Genomic DNA, 22608 nt, shown 5'->3' with positions numbered 1-22608 from the left:
GGAGACGAGGAAGAGGGGGTTAAGGGCGGGAGGAAAGGGGAGGGGGGGGTTGGCAAGAGAGATTAAACGACCAATGGAGAGGCACAGCAGACACAAGGAAGAAGCAGACTGAATTCAGGGATGCTCTGTACTATTTGTGCCTCTCAAATTGAGCGTGAAATTGCAATGTGTTGTTAGAGAGTCTCCGTCATTACTTCAGTTAGCAGTTTAAGACGTGACGGGGAGGACGGAGAGATGCAGAGGGAGGGTGTCTGTTGTTCACAGCACAGGGCGACATACTGTAAAATAAGCAAATTAAACAGCATGTGTTAGAAAACAACACGGAGAACAATGCAAGCTAGAAACTGGAGATGAGGCGTTAAGAGCAATGGCGTCTGGATGGCCACATGCTCCATCCCTGACCATTACATCTTCCATCAGCACAACGCTGATCTCTTTAGGAACTGGACAGGAGTCAAACATCTGGTACAAGTGGTTCTGTCAAGTAATCATTTTGTAAAACTATTTCGTTATTCATTACCTCATGTCACGTGGAGACTGGGCTGCAGGAGGAAGACGAATAATAAAATACAATGCTTTCCCAGGGCATTTACCTAATCTAATTACCCTTTATATTTTCCATGGTTTTATCACATTAGCTTCCCTTCACTCTGAATAGAATGATGTGCACCCCCACCCCACCCCCCCATAGATTAAAGAAAGTTTCAGGATATGTCTCTACCAGCTTTGCACATCTATACTAATATTTTTGCCACTTGAGCTTCATAAAATACATCAAGCTGTCAGATTGGATGGAAAGCTTCTGTTAACCTTTATAGCAACATTAAATTATACAGAGGTGGACTCTATTTATATTTGATGTGCTGAGGTAGAGTGGACATTATTGCTGGCACCGGCAACGACAGCATCGATATGAGCCTCAGTCTTCTCAAGACCTGCTCGCTCACAAGCAAAGGTCACATCAACCAGGATCTCCTCGCCGACCGCGTTTGTCTTTCACTGTTTTACGAAAACTTGACAACAACCCAACGACTTCTCACAACTTAATGACCATCTGGGTTCATTTACATCTACAAGCCTGGTAAGACATACCGTGAAGGTGGTCTTGTGATAATTCACTGTGAGAAGTGGAAAGTTTTGTCTGTTCCTGTGCTGGTTTTCACCTCCTTTGAATCTGTAGCATGCAAACTTTCCGAAACCACTCCTACCATTATCACTATAGTCTTACCTTTCATCTCCAAAGTAGTTGAAAAACAATTCTCATTTGACTCATAATAACCTTTATGAAAAATTCCAGCCTGGTTTCTGTTTCAGCCACAATGCTGAAACACCCCTCTTAAAAATCAATGAGCTAATGGCAGCTGACTCAGGTCTACTTTCTATTCTCATTGTTCTGGATCTGAGTGCGGCTTTCGATACAATTTCTCCCTCCATCCTTCTACACAGATTATCTTCCATTGGCATCACTCACTCCTGTCACAACCGGCATGCCCCAGGGCTCTGTCCTGGGCCCCTGCTTTTCATCCTTTACATTCTTCCTATTGGCAATATCGTCCAGAAATTCAACATCTATTTTCACAGTTAGGCAGATGACACAAAGAGAACGTTTTCTTTACTCAGACTAAATCTTACAAGTTTAATTTCACGTTGGATCACCACAAATATTTGTAATTGCTAAATAGCAGAACAATGGCAAGTTCTTTTTTCATAAGCTACAAGTGGTTTTGAATTCAGCTGCTCTCATAATTACCGAAACCCCTGCATTTCATCACATCACCCCAGTCCTGCACAATAGTTAAAGTCAAAATAAAATTCAAAACCCTTCTGTACATATTCAAGGCCATCCACAACCTCACTCCCCCTACCTTCTGATCTTCTGCACCTTGCTCATTTCAGTTGAGCTTAATCAGATCATCACATTCCGATTGGTTTGTTTACATGACGCATTTTTATTCTGATCGGCCTTTTATTCCGTTTACTTTTGTCCATATAAACGTAGCTTCTGTCACTTTGAGGATTCTATAATATATTGACTTGTGGGGTCTGAATCCAAATACACACCACACTTTTAAACGTTCTATAAAGTAATTTATCATTTTTCTCCTATTTCACAATTATGCTCTGGTTTTATCAATCTATCACATAAAATCCAGAGAAATCACTTTGACGTTTGTATTGCAGATGTCTCATATGTTGGCATACGTTAGTGAGGCAGCATGGGCTTATTTTCCAGTCTCCTATGAATGTAGGTTTATAGAACCAGCAGCCAGAAGCTGGTAAATGTAATTCCCTCTGAAGACCGAAGGCAGAGCAAAGCAGCTATCTTCCCTAATGTTCAAACAAAATGTATGTCTGCTCGTATCTTTAATGTATCCATGTAAGGATGATAGCAGGAATCAAAGGGAAAACTGGACTGCTGGGTCGATAAGTTTGTTGAATCAACGGTTTTAGCAATTGGAAACATGTCTTTTTTTTAATATCTGCAATTTGAGTAAAGAATTTAATTTGACTTCATATCTCTTAGCTGCACAGCCAAAAGATAAAGAATGAAAGTAATTCTGCCAGCCTAAAAAGTAATTTAAATAGTCGAAAGTAACATCTGGAGATACAGTGTGTATAATTTTTTTCTAATTTAAGTTTTTTCTTCTCAACTGGGCTAATGGCGTTCTGATAAGAGCATTAGATCAGTCTGCTTAATGTGTCATTAGTTTAGCGTTATTATTATTCAGAGAAAATCTAACTTTATTTGCGTCAGTGCTGGGTAATGTCAACACTGTATTTCAGATTAAAAACACACATACATTCTTTAATGTCCCCTTTATTTAACCTTTATGCAAAAACTTTAAAAATGAAATAAAATGTTGTTAATTACTGTTAATTATTCAGACGACAGACCTTACTCATTTTGGATCTAAGGTATCTTTAAAGATGCAGTCTTTTACTAGGCCGGCAAGATCAAGAAATTAATCGCCTCCTTTTTGGGAGCTCCTATGATGAAAATGCGCTAGTAATGGGCATGCTGGGATTTTTTTTTTTTTACTAGTGTCTTTTATTCTCCATCCATGGCCTGACCTCAAAGGGGTTTGAAGCAAACATTTGGGCTTGAAACAAAAAGGTGGATGTCTGCCATTTTAGCCATTAAACAGTTTCTTAATGTCTTGAGCTCTTTACCATCTAAACCTTTAGAGGATAAATTGAACACCACGTCTCACTGAATATATTATAGACCAATATATAACTAATAACTAGTTAACACTTACTGCAGTCAAGCGATATTGAGATAAGGATTAATTTGCAATATGTTATGTAGCCCTAATAACAATATGCCTTGTAGTAAGAATTCCCAATCTAATCACAGCTGATGCATTAGATATGCATCAAATGTGATGCATATCTAATGCCGTTAGATATGCATCACATTTATATAAGTGCCGCACGTTATGTTGAGGCATCAAACTAAGGCTGCTTGTTCCAAACCAACACTGACTACCTGACACCCTTCTATCTGTCTATCAGCCTACATTGAGGACTTGGCACGCAGCGTGGAGCAGAGCAGACGTTTGATCATCGTTTTGACTCCGGAGTTCGTTGCCAAAAGAGGATGGAGCATTTTCCAGATAGAGACCCGTCTCCACTCCATGCTGGTCACAGGAGAGATCAAGGTGCGGTTCACACAGCAATCCAGCCAAAAGTCCCACAGGTCTTATTTGTCTACGATAAGGGTCCTACACGATTCCCCCTAATCTGTCTTTTTTTTCTGTTTGTCTAGGTGATCATGATAGAGTGTGCAAACCTGAAGAATGTCATCAACTACCAGGAGGTGGAAGCACTGAAGCATACAATCAAGGTATAGAGATGATATCTTTTGGGGGCAGGCAGAAGAAGGGGATGTGAAAAGTGACATCAGCACTAAAGTTTACTGTTCATCTCGTAAAGGTCTTATCTGTTATCAAGTGGAGGGGTCCGAAGAGCAATGAGCTGTCCTCGAAGTTTTGGAAGCAGGTGATCTATGAGATGCCAGCTAAACGCAGAGAGACTCTGTCCAGGCGTCAGGTACAAAGCAAAGAACAAAAATGGGGGATGGGTTGTTAAATAATACATATACACATACACACACACACATATATATATATATATATATATATATATATATATATATATATATATATATATATATATATATATATATATATATATATATATGTGTGTGATTAGTTTTACCTGGGGTTCACATGTAATTTGCAATAATGGTGGAGATTGTTAATCCCATATGAATCGTCCATGTCAGGAGTCTGTAAAGTAAAAATTTCCCCCAAATGACCTGTTATATTTTGCTGGACTCTGGGGTCCTGTTGAACAGAAATGGGTGGGATCTGATACATGATTAGGCAGTTTGTATTTCCTGGGCGCATCTTTATTTGCTTTTGGTGAAGAATGAAGGCTGCATTGGAGTGTTAAGATAACCTTTTGGGGCCAATCGACCTGTAATGTAGAGCATCAGACACAGAAGGCTGAAGAGAAGGAGCAATATCAGATGCAAATGCTGGCTCACGTCATGCATTGCACTGTGCAGTTAGTCATCTTCTTCCATTTGTAGCCATTTGTAGCCTTCTGGTATACATCCGCTCACATACAAAAAGTGTATTGTTATGCAATACGCAGCGCGTTAACATCATATCCGGGAAATGTCTGTAAATTTCTGCAAAATCTTAGGCTTCAGTTATCCAGCGCAAATGTGTGACATAGGTGGGTAGTTTGTTTACTACATGAGGTCCCCAGATAATGCTTATGCCATGCAAATAGGGTTTTTAGTCTTTAAATCTCTATACTACAATAGCGGTATATAATAATAACAATAATAATAATATAATAATAATAAATATTGTTTTTGTAATGGGCGTCAGAGAGTTAAGATCAGTGATGAAGAAAATAAAAATATACTATTACTCCATCAGCTTCTAAAAAAAAAAAGCTTAAAAAAAGAAAAAGCTTGGTAAGTTTTCTCCCCTGGGGTGCACACTTTCATTGACTGCTGGCCTTTCTAATGCCTGCTCAGGTTATGTATTAAAATCAGAATCCCAGTGAGCCAGTAGTGTGCATGCTCACCATGTGTTACCACCTCAGGTGATGTATGCCCTGATTAGCAAACACATGCTGCTGCACTGAAAGGAATTAGCAACACACTAAAAAAGGGGGGCGGTTTACAGCTGCAACAGTGAGTGTCGTTGACAGCTGAGGTACTTTCAATATTCACAGCTGAAACATGTAAAACGAGCTAAAGAATCGTACAATTCTCCATCATTAGGACCGTAGTTGTTAAATGTTGACCTGTTCAGGTCTTTCCGTTCTTCATGCCTGCAAAGCCTAAAATCAAATAGGGAAACCAAGATGCTCCGCTTTGAGTTATGTGTGAGGGATCGCACTTTGAGGCTTTTGGAAGAACTGGAGAAAAACTGGTAAGCAGGTTAGCCATCCATTCTACTCATTAAAGCTGCAGTAGGTAAACTTTTGGAAGATTTTTTTTATTATTGTCTACATATTTGTTAATACTGTCACTATATCCTGATAATAAAATATGAGGCAGATAATCTGCAGGGGGGGAAAAAATCAAGCTCCTCTTGCTACTGCTACTATAGAGCAGCACGACAGGCTCCGCTGTGGGGGAGGAGCTATGAAGGGAGGGCTGTAGCACAGCAGAGAGCAATGGGGGGGGGGGGGGGGGGGGGGGCTGGAAGGAGTGGTTGTTCAAGTTTTCAGGCTGAGTCTGTGGTTTTCACAGGACTCTGTACTGCACCTTTAACCAGCAAGGGACAGCAGGCAGGTCTTCTAACCCCTTACTGCAACCAACAGACTCTGTCTAAGTTTACTCCACCTTCCGTCTGAACGGTTGGGTCAGATTAAACAAAGGAAAAACATCACTACAGCAAAGGAAATGAGCTAAATACCTGAATTTTGAGTTGCATGTTGACACTTTTGGGATTTATTAATGGTTGGGATTTTTTGTTTGTTTGTTGTTGGGGTTTTTTAAACACTGGGGACATTTACAGCATCAGTAACTCTGGTAATTCATACTTTCTGTCTTGTTAGAGATTAAGTCGTTTGCAGCTGCTTTTTGCTTTCTGGAAGATGCTGACGAAGGACTAACTATCCTTCCATGTTTACAGGTAATGGACTCCGGTGAACAGGGCCTCTTTGGTGACCTACAGACCACTGTCTCCACTATTGCCATGACAACCACCTCTGCCTCACTAGCGCCCCCTAATGAGAATCGCCATGGCCATCATCAGGTGAGTAAACGTCAATGCCAGCCCCACCTATTGGCCGAAACACAAACGGAATATGTACCGACTTAGGCAACATTTCGAACTTCACTGAGTTGACCAGTGAGTCTGAAGAGGATCTGTGGTCCAATTTATACAACCACAGAATCTGTTGACATTTCTATATAGCCAGATCACAGCACACTCTGCTCTAAAAATCAAACCAAGTTTTATTTTCCACTGGTGAATTAAGGATGATCTCTGAACATCATGGCAGCAAGCGAGTGGGTGGCAGGAAACAAATTGGGAAAGAGCAGCTTTAGACTACATCACAGCGTAAAATATGTTAAAAAATATTCAACTTACCTTTAGTTGAACACTAAACCGGTCTTCTCTCCATTCGGATGAATACGTCAAAACCAGCTAAACAGGTGAGCGTGTGGAAGCCGTCGCAGCTCCAGGCAGCTTTCTCCGTTCACAAAGTGGTTTCTGAACCTGGCTGAAGGGAGCTGGGTGTGTTTCCAGTTGCTGACCTGAAACAATATTAGGAAAACTTTTTCAATAATGCTCATCCAGTTATTCAAAAGGCAACTAAAACAGGACCGCAGAAAACCGGCAAAGTTATCAACTGCTAGTTTCTCCGTCTGATGTTAACTATATTCAGCGAGTTTGCTCCAGGGCAGGGGTCACCAACATGGCGGCCGTGGGCACCAAGTATCCCCCGAGGACCACATGTGGTGCCCACGAGCCTGTTCTAAAAACAGCACAGTCCACCAGTGAGCTGCATCTAAAACCTGATTTTATTCTGTTCCTCTTCTTGTTTATTCACACGTGCATTTATATAGATTTAAAAAATTACAATATCTTATAACAAAGCATAAAAAATGTGTATATTTTACATAAAGTTAAGGTGAACTCAGGCTCTTCTAGCTCGAAGGTCAGTACTGGTAGCCCTTCGTATGACACAGCACCAATGAAGTAGCTCTCAGTTTCAAAAAGGTTTGTGATCCCTGCTCTAGGATCTATGTCTTTTTGAACTTTGATCAGCAAATCATCATTGAACCAAAGGTTTATTGGGACTCAAATGTGTCTTTTTCAGTTTTGTATCTCATATTTATTACCAAAATTTACTCAAGCATCAAGGGCTGTGGAAACCGTGAATTTAGGGTGGCAAAGGAACAAGACTTTAGAAATTTCCCCACGGTGCTCTGCAGGCTCAGACTGGATGCATATGAGATATGCACTCACAGCTGTGAAAACTGGTACACGGAGCTCTGCAGGGAGGACGATAAAAGTCACTTAAATGCTGTAAACTGGGGGTGGGCGATATATCGAGTATACTCGATGTATCTCAAGTTTTCCTCCGCGCGATAATTAATATAACTTTATCGTGACCATCGAGTGTAATTTTTCATGGCAAGATTGAGCCGCTGTATTTAATTCACTGAGAGTTTAGTTTTTCCCACATGCTGTGAACGCATCACTCGCTCCCCCTTCACACCTGAAAGCGCTCTGGCGCGCGCACACAACAAACCCGTGCGCTTACTTAATGTTGACGAGACAGCGAGAACTATGGCGACAGCGAGCGTTTCAGGCAGTGGAAGGATGTTGTACAAAATGCGGTAATTTGCAAAACATGCCGTAACACCATTGCCACTAAAGGTAGCAGTAGCACAAATTTGTTCCACCTAAAACATCATCCAGTGCGAAATGAAGACTCTTGTAAACTCCGCGTGTCAACCCCCCCCCCACACACACACACACACACACATACACACACATACACACACCGAAGGGAACTTTAAATAAACAAGCCATAAAACTGTTTCCCAGCACCTAAAGAGCAACGGAGATATTTTTGAGATGCTCTGAATATGTAGCTGCGACTGGTCAGTTGATTTTATAATCACAATACAAGCTTTTGTTTTTGGGATTGTCACATTTTTATGATACCTTTTTTTTTTTTTTTTTTTTTTGTGTCAGATTTTTCCTTGGTGTTCCTTTTGGCCGCTGGGATGTTCTGTTTTTTAAGGTCCAGTGTTGACCGTGAAAGAGCTCTAATGTGACAATCTTGTAATTTGTGAAAAGCTTCTATGTACAGCTGTGGTGGGAAAAAATTGCTAAAATATAACATTTTAAATTCATTTTTTATTTTGCAATAATTTTTTTCAAACAAAAAAAAATTATCATGTTAAAGGCATACTATGCAACATTTTTCAGTTAATTAATATGTTCCATACCGTTTTGGATGATTAAATGAGTAATTTCAGGTCGAACAAAGGTTTTCTCGGCCGCCCTGGTGGTCTGTGGGGGAAATACCGCACTTACACAACCGTGGCAAACCTAGATAATGCAGAAACAAATCAAATGACAATGATAGTCTTTTTGGGAAAGCATTTTGATGCAGCACAAAATATCCCAGTGTATCTTCTTTTAAATGAAAGAAGCAGAAAGATCATTTTCAAAAATGCAGAAACATTTCCAACCCTGATTTCCATACAGGATAAATCAGCTTTCATGTCAGGTGTTTGGCTCCTTTTCTATTTTTCAGAATTTATTACATAAATGTTTATGTGGAAATTCTGATGCAACACCTCAAGACATTAGCTCTTAAGTTGGAGCTCGGTTACCGTGCGTTTGTTACACCCATGATTGTGTTGTAATAACGTCATTTTGTAGGCATGGAGAAACATGTGAGAACATCTAAATCCAATCCAAAAAAGGGGAAAAAAAGAACAACTGAGGGGCTGTTCACTTCCTCGGCTCCACCAGCGTGATTCCAGCGCTTGTTCGGTGCTTTGAATTTGGAACCAGATCGGTTTGTTCTGTCCACCACAGTGGCAGCAGCAGCACCACCTCTTAGGCTGTTCCCGCTCATTTGCTGGATCCATCCTGGTTTTTAAATGTTTTAAGACGATAAAGGTTGGACGGTTTGTCCTAGTTAAAGTTTGAATTTTCCTCATGATGATCTTTCTTTTCCAGCTTGCCTGCACCTCATCTGGGGAGGACGTATTAAGAAATAAGCATTATGACACCCTTCTGTTAAAAAAAAAAAAAAAACTGCTAAAAGTGCTTTTTTTTTCTTCTTTAACCCACAGGTTGCCTTAGCAACGGAGATCCCTGACTACAACCAGATGACCTTGCCGCTGGGAGGGGGTCACACTGCTACAGCAGCCCAAATGCGGCACTTCTGCCGCAGCTATGAGTTCCAGCTTCCCCCACAGCCCTCTTCCATGTCGCCTCCCCTCCCGCCTCCCTCCACGGTGCAGTTCTCTACCCTGGGCCCTGGGGGGCGCCATGTGTATTGCAACATCCCTATGACGCTGCTGAACGGACAGGTGAGGACCTGTATCGGGCAGCGTTCCTCGTCCCTAAACAGCCTCTAACCATCCAGCGTTGGCACAGAGAGTATCCTTGCATAAAGATCCATGCTGTTGTGTGCTTGCATGTGCTCAGAGTTGAAACAAAATAAAAATAAAAGCCCTCTTTTCTCCCCCCAGGGGTTCAGAGCAGTTCAATGGGGAACAAGAGGTCTGTTTGGATAAAAGAGAAGATAAAAGAAAGATTGTTCATTTTATACAGCCTAAAATATGTGCTTATCCTGACAAACTGGGAAAGGTTGATGACAAACAGGGTGCTTGGACAAGTATTCACACGCCTCAAACTAGTTCACATTTTGTCACATTTACAACCGCAGACTTCGATGCTTTTACATGATGGCCCAAACTAAGTAATTGTAAAGCTGAAGGTAAATCATACATGTTTTTGAAACTTTTTTTTACAATAAAGATTGTAAAAAAGTCTGATCTGAATCTTTATTCAGTATTTTTGCCTTACTGAGAACTGAGATGTTTCTTGACAGTTTATTTGGTACCTGTTTTGAGTGAGATCTCCAGCTTATCTTGTCATCATGTTAGCCAGCAATGTTAGCCTTAGGACAAGTTAACTTAGAACAGGCTGACAGGCCACCACTCCCCTTAGAGGAGTGGTTAGAGCAGTGCGCTCATGCTCTGAGAAGCTTGCAAGTACCCGGTTCAATCCCCACAGCCTGCACTCCGGGCCCCTGAGCAAGACCCTTAACCCCCAATTGCTCCCAGAAGTATTTTCTCTATTGTGAGATCAATAAAGTTCAATTATTAACATACATAAGTGGTAGAGACCTACTCTAAAGCAGTCGCCGCTGCAACTACAGTAAAAGGTGGTTCTGTAAAGTATTGACTCGGAGGGGGAATAATACATATGCACGCCTTGTTTTCAGGTTTCTATTTGTAAAAGATTGCGTATCCTTTTAGTTCCCCGTCAAGATTGTACAATGCTTTGTGTTGGTCTATCACATCAAATCCTAGGAGGATATATTGAAGTTCGTAGGATACAAGTGTGACAAAATGTGGAAAAAAAGCTTAAGGGATATGAATACTTTTGCGAGACTCTGTGTATAAGGCATGAAACATAAGGCATGCAATATGTAGAATTAAGCTTGTTTTGTTTCTATTTTATTGCAGCAGGTTTTTGATAAGGCGTATGTATGTGCATGGGATAACTGTTGGCACTTGTGGCTCTGTGTTCGCCAGGTGTCTCAGAGCAGTACGCTTGGGAAGAAGCCAGACCTCCACCTGAACAGCACCTTCGTACCGCTCACCAGCAGAGAACTAAGCTCTGACATCTGGTAGACTGGTGGTTCAGTCGGTGCCCACTTACGGACCAATTTGCAGACAGATTCTGGTGGATTGCTTGTATACAGCTGGATTTCGTTGGGGGTTTTTTGACTTTGTACAGACTCGGGAGCAAGACTGAGGACTGCTATTGAGTCATCTCTCATACCACGCCATGAACAAAGAACCTTACACGCAGTGGTTGAGGCATGTCTTGAATCTTCTTAATTGTACTGGACAAAGACAAATTCTAAGAACAATCCCCCTCCATGCCAGCATGGAGGGAACATGGCTGCAGACTGACACCAACTGGAATCGCAAAAGACAACCACTGGAAGGGAGTGCTGGCTGCTGCTGACGGACCAACGTGCCCCGCCGGGCGTAGAAAGGCTGAGTTTTTAGACGGAAGCATGGATAAAAGTAGTAGAAAAGGGTTCTGAGGTCCTGAACAATAAGTATGTAACAAATTTGGGCCTCCACTGTTTTGTCTGGGCAGCTGCCAAGTTGTATCTCAGAGCACAAAAAAAAGCTTCTCAATCGATGGTGGTCCTCACACCAGCCGTTGTGGACACCAGTTGATTCGGAGGCTACTCAAGGTACAGAGGAGTCCGTCCACTGAAATCTGTCATTCTTTCCCTGAATGTAGGACAGTCCTAGGGAAATCAGTCTACCTGTTGACTACTCTAGGTGTTTTGGGAAAATAATCCACCTTAAAACAACAAGTCAACCTCTTGAACCTCTGTTCTCTAACTCGCTACCTGGTTTGGCTCCCAGGAACCGAGCTGGTTGACTTCGAAATGTCTTTTATACAGTGTAAAACCGTTAACCAAGACAGCAGACGTTTTTTCTAGGAAACATTCAAATGGAAATAGCTAACTGAAAGGCGGGTTACCACTTGAACTAAGACCGGTGACCGTCCACCATCACCTCGTGCAGCGGCGAACTCCAAGCGCGGTCAGCTCCGAGAAGCGACCGATCATCTTCTACCGCCAGACTGAATCGTGTTATGGACTTGGCTTTTTTTCTATTTGCATGACCACCCATTTAGATACAAAAAGAGAATCTAATAAACATAGGTAAAAGTAAAAAAAAATAATAAAAAAAACACAATCATTTGTTGCAGCCTTTTTTTTTATGGAGTCTAAAGAACCTGTTGTGTTGCTACAGTATGTTTCGTTTGCCATGGCGTGATGGTAAAAACTGACAAAAAGGGACAAAAGGAGGCGCCCCTCCGATCTTCATTTTTTTTTATATATATATATTTATTTCATCATGTTTAATTTAATAGTTTTATGGTCTTAGAGGATCAACAGTTTTTTTGTTTGTTTTTTTTCACAAAGCTCCGTTCTTACTGTTTGTTTGTTCCAACAATCTATGTATAGCTTTCCTTACCTACTGTATAGACCTTAACATGACAGTGATTTGTTCTCTTCCATTAGCAGCTGCATTAAGTCCATATGTTCCAGAGGCGTTTTTGTTTTTGAGCTCTTCCTCTGTTAATGGAATGATCATTGGCTCGACCCTACTAATGGACTGACGTCTTCAACTCCAGCGCCACCGCTCCGCCGAAGCGGGGCCCCATCGCTGAAGCCGCTCTTAACTCCAAGCTGAATCAGACATTCTTCTTTTTGAGCTTTAAAGGAACTAGATTAGACCGCAATATTTAGGCAATGTGGATAATGTTTTGAATTCACACAAAGGTACCGTCATTGTCTTCTTAGAACCAATGAAATCCTGGACATTTGAGGTTGTTTGATACAATAATTACTTATATGAGTTGTTTTATTCGATGGCAATATACAGTATAATAGTTGTTTTTATTATTTCTGCTAATTTCTTGGACTATTCTTTGAATATATTTGTTGACATTATTTAACTGAGAGCAAATAAAATGCATTAGTTGTTTTATATACTTTGGATGCCTCTCTTTTTTTTCTGTCTGGAACCATTTTTTAAGTAACATTATACCTCTCATTTTGTAAGTTCTGCTTCAACCCAATTTCTTAATCCTATAAGATCTTCTTCTCTCTTTTCATACTTCTGCTTCTGAAATGACTCTTACGTTTCCCAGTAGTCCTGTGGGTCATGTTTTTCTTTTAACGTCAAACTTCTGTTTCATTCAGTTTGGAAGGAGATAGGAAAAGTAGCCTGCATGCTCCCTCCTGTTGCTAGTTTTGCCTAGGAGACCTGCAACGTCCCTTACCAGCGCTAAGAACCCTTCAGGTATCCTACAATCCTTTGCAGGACATGACGTATTTGCACAGTCCCCTCACAGAAATCAAAGAAAATGTCCAAAGAGAATAAATTATGCACTTTGTAGTTTATTTTCGGAAGGCTGTATGCCCGGATTTGACTCGCATCATCCATGAGCGTTTCCGTCGGAGTTAAAGGCTGTCTGAATTCGGCGCAGCAGTCCGAAGATCCTTTCCTATCCACGATAGAGTTCTTACTGTTGACCCCATGAAAGGTCAAGAAATTCATCAAATTCCAACTGTTTTTCCTTCCCACTCTTCACCTGGTCCCTTCCTGTCAGCGCTATACAGGAAGCTATCATTAGAGGAAGTGAGGCACTTCGTCCTGGAACACAGGTAAGTAAGTTCACCACAATAAAATGCAAAAGTTAACTGATCAAAGCAATAAATAAAATGTAGAATTAACAAAACTGAATTGATTTAAGCCAGGATCTGCAAACAAGAACAAACCCGGGATAGTAAATGCATGCAGTCTACAGAATAAATATGGTATGGCTAATACACGAAACAAGAATGTTAAATGAAAATAAATGAAACTCTCAGGCAAATGGTGCCCTCGTCCACTTTGACACATTTGCGTAGAATGTGCCTTGCAGTGCATTCAGCTTAACTAAACTCTGGCAGATTCACAAAAAGCCCCCCCCCCCCCCCGATAGCAGAGATGCAAACGACTTGCTGAGCTTGTTGGGAGCAGTGGTGGTTCTAAAGTCTAACAGCTGCTGGGAGAAGGATCTGCCATAGCGCTCCTTTGTGCACCTAGGATGAAACAGTCTCTCACTGAAGGAGCGCTCCAGCTCTGCAACAGCTTCATCATGAGGTGGTGGGAGACGCTGTCCAACAGATATGTTTTGCCAGAATCCTTCTGTCTCCCACCACCTGCACTGGGTCAAGGGGGCATCCTAGGACAGACCCGGCCTTCCAGATGAGCATATCTAACTGTTTACTCTGTAGAAAAGATGCTACTACAACAAACTACACCACAAAAGTTGGCTGATGCCATCACAGAGTAAAGAAAGGTCTTCAGGAGCGCCCCCTGCACTCTCAGAGACCTCGGTTTCCCTAACAGGTCGAGCAGGGCTGTCCAAACCGTTTGGCAGATGGGCCAAAATTATGAAGTTAAAAGTACTCAAAATTAATTATTAAAAAAGGTCCAAAATATATGTTGTGAGTTATATAATTTTTTTTGGTTGCGCAAAATATGATACATTTTATTTAAACAAATTTATCAGATTTTCAGAATGAAAGGGATGCATAAATCATTGTAGATCCAAAAGGTAAAAAAGGGGTTTGCTCATTTGCTTTATTAAATGATGGTAATCCAGTTTGTGCTTGATTAAAACAAGCAACAACTTACTTTTTTGGTCTTGCACTGAGAACAACATTTGGGTCAGTATTTCTTTAAAAACATCCATCCATCCATCTTCTAACACATCTTGTGGGGTCATAAGGGGTGCTGGTGCCTATCTCCAGCTGTCAATGGGCAACAGGTCTCCAGTCTATCGCAGTTCTTTAAAAACACTATACATTTTTATTATAAATATATATTTATCCAATCGAATTACATTTTATTAAATTAATTCCAAACAGATTTTAATTCATCAAAGCCTGCAGATGAGAATAACAGATACAGTCGTATTCAGTGTGAAAGAGAATGCAAAAGGTGGGGTTATTAAAAGATGACCACTTTGTGTTGTACCTAACACTTTCAGATATTAATCTGCCTGTTACCATTTTGCCGGAATGAAAAATAAAATCGTGCCATTTTCATCAGCCACCAGCGCTGGTGGGCCAAAGCAGTTTGTGGGCCACACAATATCATTACAGGGGCCACAAATGGCAGCAGGGCCACACTTTAGACCCGCCTGAGGTAGAGTCTTCTCTGACTCTTCCTGTAAAAGAGTGTTGTGACTACAATCCAGTTTCTTGTTCAGGTGAACACCCAGGTATAATACTCCATTATCTCAGTGTCAACTCTCTGGACGTTACCGGTGTGGGAGTGTAGGGTGGAAATCCACCACCAGCTCCGTGGTTTTCTTTACGTTGATCAGGAGATGGTTGCACTGACTGCAGTTCACAAAATCCAGTGTCCACTGTTTGTCCTCTGGGTGGTCCTCAACCTAGGATAAGGAACGTCTACAGGTGGCAACCTGGGGTTCTGATGGGGAAGTCGGCAGCGTAAAGGACGGACAGGAACAGAGCCAGCACAGTTCTTTTCTTTTCCGAAGTAGATTATTGCCCACGGCCCTTCCTCCTACTAGTGACATTTGTGTAGGATTAGACGTAGTGGCACACTTCGTGCTGATTGTTGTAATGTACACCAAATCATTGTAATGACATGGATATGCATCCCATAGTTCAATTGGGAAGACTCTCCTGAACGCTTAAAAAAAAAAAAGGTAACCCTAGGTTATTGCCTGTCGGTTCTGTCGCCACAGACACAAGTTGTCATGATTTGGCTTATCTGGACTTATCTCGTTTAGCCTGTCACCTCTATCCAATCACCAGCCACTATCCAATCAGCTCAGTCTGCCTCCTGCCACCACCCTACTCTAGATCATCTCCACCTGTTGCCACTAATTACATTCAACTCTGGTCACCTGTTCACCTGCTTACTTACACCTGCCTCTGCAGTTCTGCCTGTTTCTCCATGAGTACCAGTCGCTCGCTCTGCCCGTTCCGGTGGTTCCCTGGTCCACATCGCCTGTTCTGCTCTGTCACTGCATCTTCTGGTCTCCTGCTCATCCCTGCCTGCCTGCACCTTCAGCCAAGATTCATCTGCCTACTCTGATCCTGTTTGTATGCCTCACCCACCACCTCTCATCATCCTCTCAATAAACGCTTTAAAATGGCATAACTCTGTGTCCGGCCGAACCAGCAGTAAACATAACACAAGTGCTTTAAATCTTTAAAACGAGTCAGGATGTCACACCAAACATTGGCCTAGAAGTGCATCATATACAGAGCCTACTCTTATTCTGTTGCCAACAAAGCTAATATAATCGGAATAATTTTAATTAGTATTATAGAATAACAGAATCCTTAGTGTAGCGGGCCAGTGTAACTACATTAGGGCAAATTCCATGTAGAGCTCAAAGACAATTGCCCTGGACAGTCTAACATGGCTAATTAGCCCCTCATCATCATGTGCCAGCAGGTCAGATGGATCTCAAACAGGCTCCCTCCACATTCTTGCATTGACCATGTCGTCCAGCAGGTCCAATGCTGCCAACTTTATGCAGCTATTTATGGACACGTGCGATTATCTCCACCTTAGGAGTCATCGCACCTGACTTGTTAGGAATTAACCTGCTGATCAGACACCATTTTATTCTAAGCGAGAATGAAAGGACCAGTTACATAAATTATAAGCATTTTAAGCTCCTCAGTACATGGACTGATGCTCATTTACACATAATATAAACACTTTACATCTGATTAAAGGTGTTTGCATAATTTTTTGAGGTGTGTTACATTATAGTATGGGGCTAAGTGTTATTCAATTTCTTTGCAGTGGTTTAAACCATGAAAGCTCAAACTGGATGCTCCTTGGGTTAAATTTCAAACATTTTCTACGACCTTAAAAAGGATGAAGCGAGTTTGGAAAACGGATGGATGGGTGACCTTGGGATAGGCACACAGAGAAACTCTGAGTAGTTAGAAGATGATCTATACACTGGATGAGTTGGCAAGCTGTTGCCCCTGGTTCCTGGGGGCCCTCTGCTCCATAGCCGCGGGGGGCTCTGTCCCTGGGTTCTCCCTCGCTGTCCTCTGGTTGGATGCATGAGGTCCCTGTAGCGGGCTGCTCGGCCTCTGTGCTCTGCAAGGCTGCTAGTTTTCGGGGGTCTCGGGGTTGTCTCTGTTTACTTCTGACCTCTGTAGGGGGTAGTGGTGGCTCTCTGCACCCATCACTGAGCAGAGTTCATGTAAGGCCTACAACACACATTTTGCATACACACCCACATACACACACACCTATGCACAGGCCAGCTGACGGCTTCTTTGCTAGGGCCTGGGACAACACAGTCTTTATGCCCCCTCTCTACTCGTGCCGCCACCACACACACACACACACACACACACACACACACACACACACACACCAAAAAAAGTGAACTTAACTGTATACTTTATTCTCCTATGCCTTTTATTCTAACATTCACTCAATCAGAATCAGTCAGTTTTGTTGGCCGTAACACGGGATCATTGAAATTAACGCTGTGATCCGTCTTTGAGCCACTATGCTCAGATTATCCGATCAGGCAGTAAGCCTTTCCACCTGCACTTCTGTTATCGGTAGGGATGGCTCTCTCTGACCTGTAAAAGAAAAGGTGTTTTCCCCCTTACACTAGCTAGCGGATGCTATACTTTAAAATCACATTGATAAATGCATTTCTTCTTACCTGGCTCTGGATGGGCATCATTCCTCTGCAATTCCATGCCTAGACCTGTTCCTGACTCATCATCAGTTTTTAAAAAAATATTTACTCATAAAATACCCCAAGCCTTTGGTGTCATCTTGTCTTTTTCTCTTTTCTTTTCTGTGCACCTGTGATTCTTGGTTTGCTCTGGAACGAACTTCCAAGGTTGCAGCCAGCCGTTGTCCTGATGGTCAAACCATTTTATGTTAGGGTGGGGGGAGTTTTAATGGTCCCTTATTTAAAGAAAACATATGACATATACCTAATGCATATATATATATATATATATATATATATATATATATATATATATATATATATATATATATATATATATATATATATATATTTATAGTTACTCTAATGTTAAATATTTTCACACAAATATTTTCTGAAAAATTACTTCTGCCTGTGTTTTAATGATCAGAGTGTCAGTTTTGGGTCCCCCCCACACCCCTGTCCTGGGACAATTGACCCGTTTGTCCCCCCCCCCCACCCACCCCCCGTCAGCGGGCATGCTTCCTTAAGATGACCGCTGGAGGATTTTTTGTAGTAGCTGGTTGTTGGGTTTTGTAGTTTTTGTGTGTGTTTTGTGTGTGTGCATGTGTGTGTGTGTGTGTGTGTGTGTGTGTGTGTGTGTGTGTGTGTGTGTGTGTGTGTGTGTGTGTGTGTGTGTGTGTGTGTGTGTGTGTGTGTCTGTCTCCTCTCTCTCTTTCTCTTACTCTGCCCTCATCTCATCTTCCCTTCTTCCTCTGTTAATGCCTTCACCTTGTCAGGGTCCACAGCCCGGTCCCTGTATGGCCTTTTTAAGTTGCAAGAGGGTTTTTTTTTCAGATTTTTCCCAGAGGCCATCCAAAAAGTCAATTTGCATTTATTCTCAGAAATCCTCTACTGCCTCAAATGAGTTTTTGCTTATGCAAACATCGTAATGGCCCTGGCAAAGCCATGGCAAAGGCAATAGATTGTTTCTATTGAAGTAAAACTATAAAAATTAAAGCTGGTGTCATGGAATAGCACACACTTAGGTTTAACCCTCATTTATTTCAATTTTAGTATTGAGTCATCTTTAAAAGGAGCCTGACAGCATGCCACGTCTCGCCTTGACAATCTTACCCTCCTCTACTTTGCAAAAGTTCTCCAAGTCGCTCAGATGTGGAGAGCAAAAGATGAGCTCTGTCTGAGGACAAGAAAACACAGAGCATGATGCGTGCCCCCACATTTTCCTGTGTGCATAGTGTTCTTTTAGTGATGAGCTGTGTTGTTTTTGTGCTAAACTTACCAATCGGACCTGCGGCTAACATTTCAAGGCCTCTGGCAACCTTACTTCCTATTCCAGACAAACGGAGCACACAGCTTACTCTTGAAAACAACAAGTACTGTGCAGGAGTTCCTCCAGCTCGTCCACCGCTACTGTTGCAAGCCTCCCTGACCACTTCCTGTAAATGATCTTTTAACAGTTTGGTTTGGATGTGCCCAACAAAAAAAACTTAGGGCTTCCCTAATGGTGTCATTTAGAACGATCAATCAGAGAAGCAGGCCCGTCTTTACGTTGCAGAGTCAAGTAGAATGGTGTCAGCAGGGATTCGGTCCTTTACCTTTTTTTTCAGACATAATGTAAAAACCGAGTGTTAAATTTCCACATGTCCTGTTCATATTGAAGATCTGCTGTTACAGCAACTTGCATTGCACGAAATGAAAGTGTGAATGTCTTCAGACAGCAGTATCAATTAAACATATGGCACACAGACTTTTCTTCAAACACGTTGAGTTAAAGGAAACCTCGGTTTATGGCCGTAAATGTGACACAGGTCAAAAGAAAGTGGGTTTTGCAGTTAACCCAAAAATAAACCCCTAGTGGTCACAGCCTGTGACATCACGTTTGCAGAAGTTTCGGAAAATTTGCAGAACGACCACATCTTGTCACAAGCTCACTTATATGATTACAGGCCACAGCAGCTCAGAGCTGTACCAGCCGTGTCGCCGCTGATTTCTTACATGTCCTGTAAACACACACAGAGTTAAGTGGAACATGTCTAAATCCAACTGCTGGGTAATGCTTTCTGTTAAGAGTGCTGCAGACGGCAGGTCGTGAATGCAATGAAACTGCCTCTTTTAAAATCACGATGTTAAATAATATCCCCCGAAACAAAGACTCTGTCAGCAAAGGGACTATTCTATTTATTTATTTATTTTTTACTTCTGTTTAGGGGCCAGCTGAAAGGTACAGCAAAACGAATTAATGTTTCTGACACTGTTTCAGACAGACTGAATTTAATGCTTGTATTTCTTTACAAAATACTATGTTATTGTCAAGCTCAATAAACCTTTTTTTTATTATTATTTACCATTAGGGCAAATAGGTGGTCCAGAAACAATACATATTCTTCAATTTTCATTACGGGTCACAGAGATCACTGTTCTTCGTTGGTTTCCTTTGACCAGCCATGGTCCTTTCCAAACGCGGGGCCACACGGCACGGCAGGGAGAAGCTAAAGCAGAATTTCAGATTATTTCGAACGTCTCAACTGCAACGCCTGTTTGAAAGGATATGCATGTTTCCTTTTGGATTAGAGCAGCCCTTTCCTGCTCTCTGCAAGGTAAACTGAGTTTACTGTGTTTTGCAAATTCCTAACCCCCATTTCATATCTACAGTCATATTCAATAAATTAGAATATGCATTTCTAAAAGGCTTGTCTGTCAGATTAAAAGCACCTATTGGAAAAATACAACCTTTAAGCAGGTATTAAACATACTTTTTTGCATGAAGCATTTAGCTTTTTATTGGTACAATGTAACATGCTAATCCTTAATGCTGTGTCTTTATTATCTGGAGGTGTGTGTGGGGGGGTGGGAGCATAATTAACATAAATAAAGATTTTAAAACATCATCAGTCTGTGATAATCTAAATAATGTGTTTCACTTAGAGAATTGAGTTACTGAAATGAAATTTTCAATAATCTAATTTATTGAATTAGAATTCAGTATCTCACTCCTTTTACTTCCATGTTCTACCTGTAAACGAGCACCTCAGTACCTTATGTTGTACCTCAGCCACATTTGAAAGAGTTTCATGAAAACTGGAGGTAAATGGTCACAAAAATGCTCCAAAATCCTCTAAAATGTTTATCAGATTTATATCATTTCCTTTTTTTTATTGATGATTGCCATTTGGACTCCTTAAACCGTAATAACTCTGCTGCTAGATATTATTTGTTGGAGTCACAACACCGCTTTCATCAAAGTAGAAAATAGAACGGTGGCCATCAAAGTGGGTATGAAACGTCAAACCTGATGAATCCCTCTGGTCTTTGAGAATAGAAAAAAAGGAAGAATTAAAATCTTTTGACACCTTTTTTTGATTATTGAGCCGATGTGACACGTGAATTTCTCCACTGTGAGATCAATCAAGTCTATCTTATCTTATCTTATCTTATCTTAAAATTAGATTATACCAGGGTCTGGGTCATTACTGGGGGGGGGGACACCAGCTGTATCGAAATGCAATATTATATCGATTTGTTTGTATGATGATGCGATATTTGTGGTTATCACAAAGCCTGTTACGATCGCCAATCGATATGGTGTAATATCATCTGCCAATCTAACACTATTATTTACATTTATACTAACTCACATAATATCCCAAATATGATTTGACTATTTTATTTCTTAGCAGGCATTTAAATGAAAAACATTATTCTAATTTTGAAATACTACTACTACTACTACTACTACTACTACTATTCAATTCAATTCAATTCAATTCAATTTTATTTACATAGCGCCAATTCATGAAACATGTTATCTCAAGGCACTTTACAAAATCAAGTTCAATCATATTATACAGATTGGGTCAGATTATACAGATTGGTCAGAAATTTCCTATATAAGGGAACCAGTTGATTGCATCAAAGTCCCGACAAGCAGCATTCACTCCTGGGGAACCGTAGAGCCACAGGGAGAGTCGTCTGCATTGTACATGGCTTTGCTGCAATCCCTCATACTGAGCAAGCATGAAGCGACAGTGGGAAGAAAAACTCCCCATTAACGGGAAAGAAAACCTCCGGCAGTACCAGAACCGGGCTCAGTATGAACGGTCATCTGCCTCGACCGACTGGGGTTACTGAAGACAGAGCAGAGACACAAGAAGAGAGACAAAAAAGCACAGAAGCACTACTACTACTACTGATAATAATAATAATATTAATTATAATAGATCACCTGTTTACTTTGGTTTCATGTCTTGTGAATTTCAAAATAAAGGTGCATCTTAAAATTAACAATATGATCGATATTTTCATTTTGCATATATGTAATTTGATCGTTAATCATTTAATCGATAAATCGATGCGGATCGATGTTTCGTTACGCTCCAAATAAATACTTGATTCTGATTGGCTGCAGGGTGTCTGTTAAAAAAGTTCCGGTCAAGCAGCCTGTTTTTGGTCTAAATTATTGGGCTGGCTCAAACTTTAGCTGGTAACCTTGGACACATATCACACCAAGAGATATTAAAACAGTTCTCTCAGCCACTTCTTGTGAAAAACATGATTTTAACAGTGAAAAAAAAAAGTATTAATAATTGATTCTATATTTATAAAAACAAGGCAGTGATCATGGTCCCAGTTGAAGTGAAATGACACAGCCATTCTTGCACCATGCTATGGTGACACATCATCACCTACTCTGCAAGTCATTTTTAGTGTCCGCAATTCTCTCCTTTTATGTCTGCGACTTAAAGAGCGGATCCAACTCTCATGCACCTCATATTCTAAAAATTCAGATAAGAGTTTTCAGATTTTCAGGAAATCTGAAAGAAATTAATAAATCTGAGGTCACTTATCACTTGAAGAAGGTTCATGACCAAATAGGGTGGTTTTTCAAACTAAAGCCAAGTTCCTGTGTTCTATTGTGAAGATAACAAAAGTACTACGCAGAAGCAGAAGCAGCTGCAGAGCACAGAGAGAGAGAGAGAGAGAGAGAGAGAGAGAGAGAGAGAGAGATGGAGAGAGGGAGAGAGGGAGA

General features: G+C 41.1%; 1 protein-coding gene across 1 annotated transcript in view; it reads left to right on the top strand.

Annotated features, from left to right (window-relative positions):
- The window catches only part of il1rapl2 (interleukin 1 receptor accessory protein-like 2), a 536417-nt gene extending 523593 nt beyond the window's left edge, over positions 1–12824 (top strand). Inside the window, exons 13-18 of the mRNA XM_036127086.1 lie at positions 3517–3662; positions 3770–3847; positions 3937–4053; positions 6165–6287; positions 9359–9598; positions 10832–12824. Coding sequence (XP_035982979.1) covers positions 3517–3662; positions 3770–3847; positions 3937–4053; positions 6165–6287; positions 9359–9598; positions 10832–10930 — 803 coding nt within the window. The 3' untranslated portion in view covers positions 10931–12824. The remainder of the gene's footprint in view (positions 1–3516; positions 3663–3769; positions 3848–3936; positions 4054–6164; positions 6288–9358; positions 9599–10831) is intronic.
- The last annotated feature ends 9784 nt before the right edge of the window (positions 12825–22608 follow it).

This window comes from Fundulus heteroclitus, chromosome 23, assembly GCF_011125445.2.
Source record: "Fundulus heteroclitus isolate FHET01 chromosome 23, MU-UCD_Fhet_4.1, whole genome shotgun sequence".
Classification (NCBI taxonomy): domain Eukaryota; kingdom Metazoa; phylum Chordata; class Actinopteri; order Cyprinodontiformes; family Fundulidae; genus Fundulus; species Fundulus heteroclitus.
Note: the sequence above shows the minus strand (reverse complement) of the source record. Positions and strands in the feature narration are given on the sequence as shown.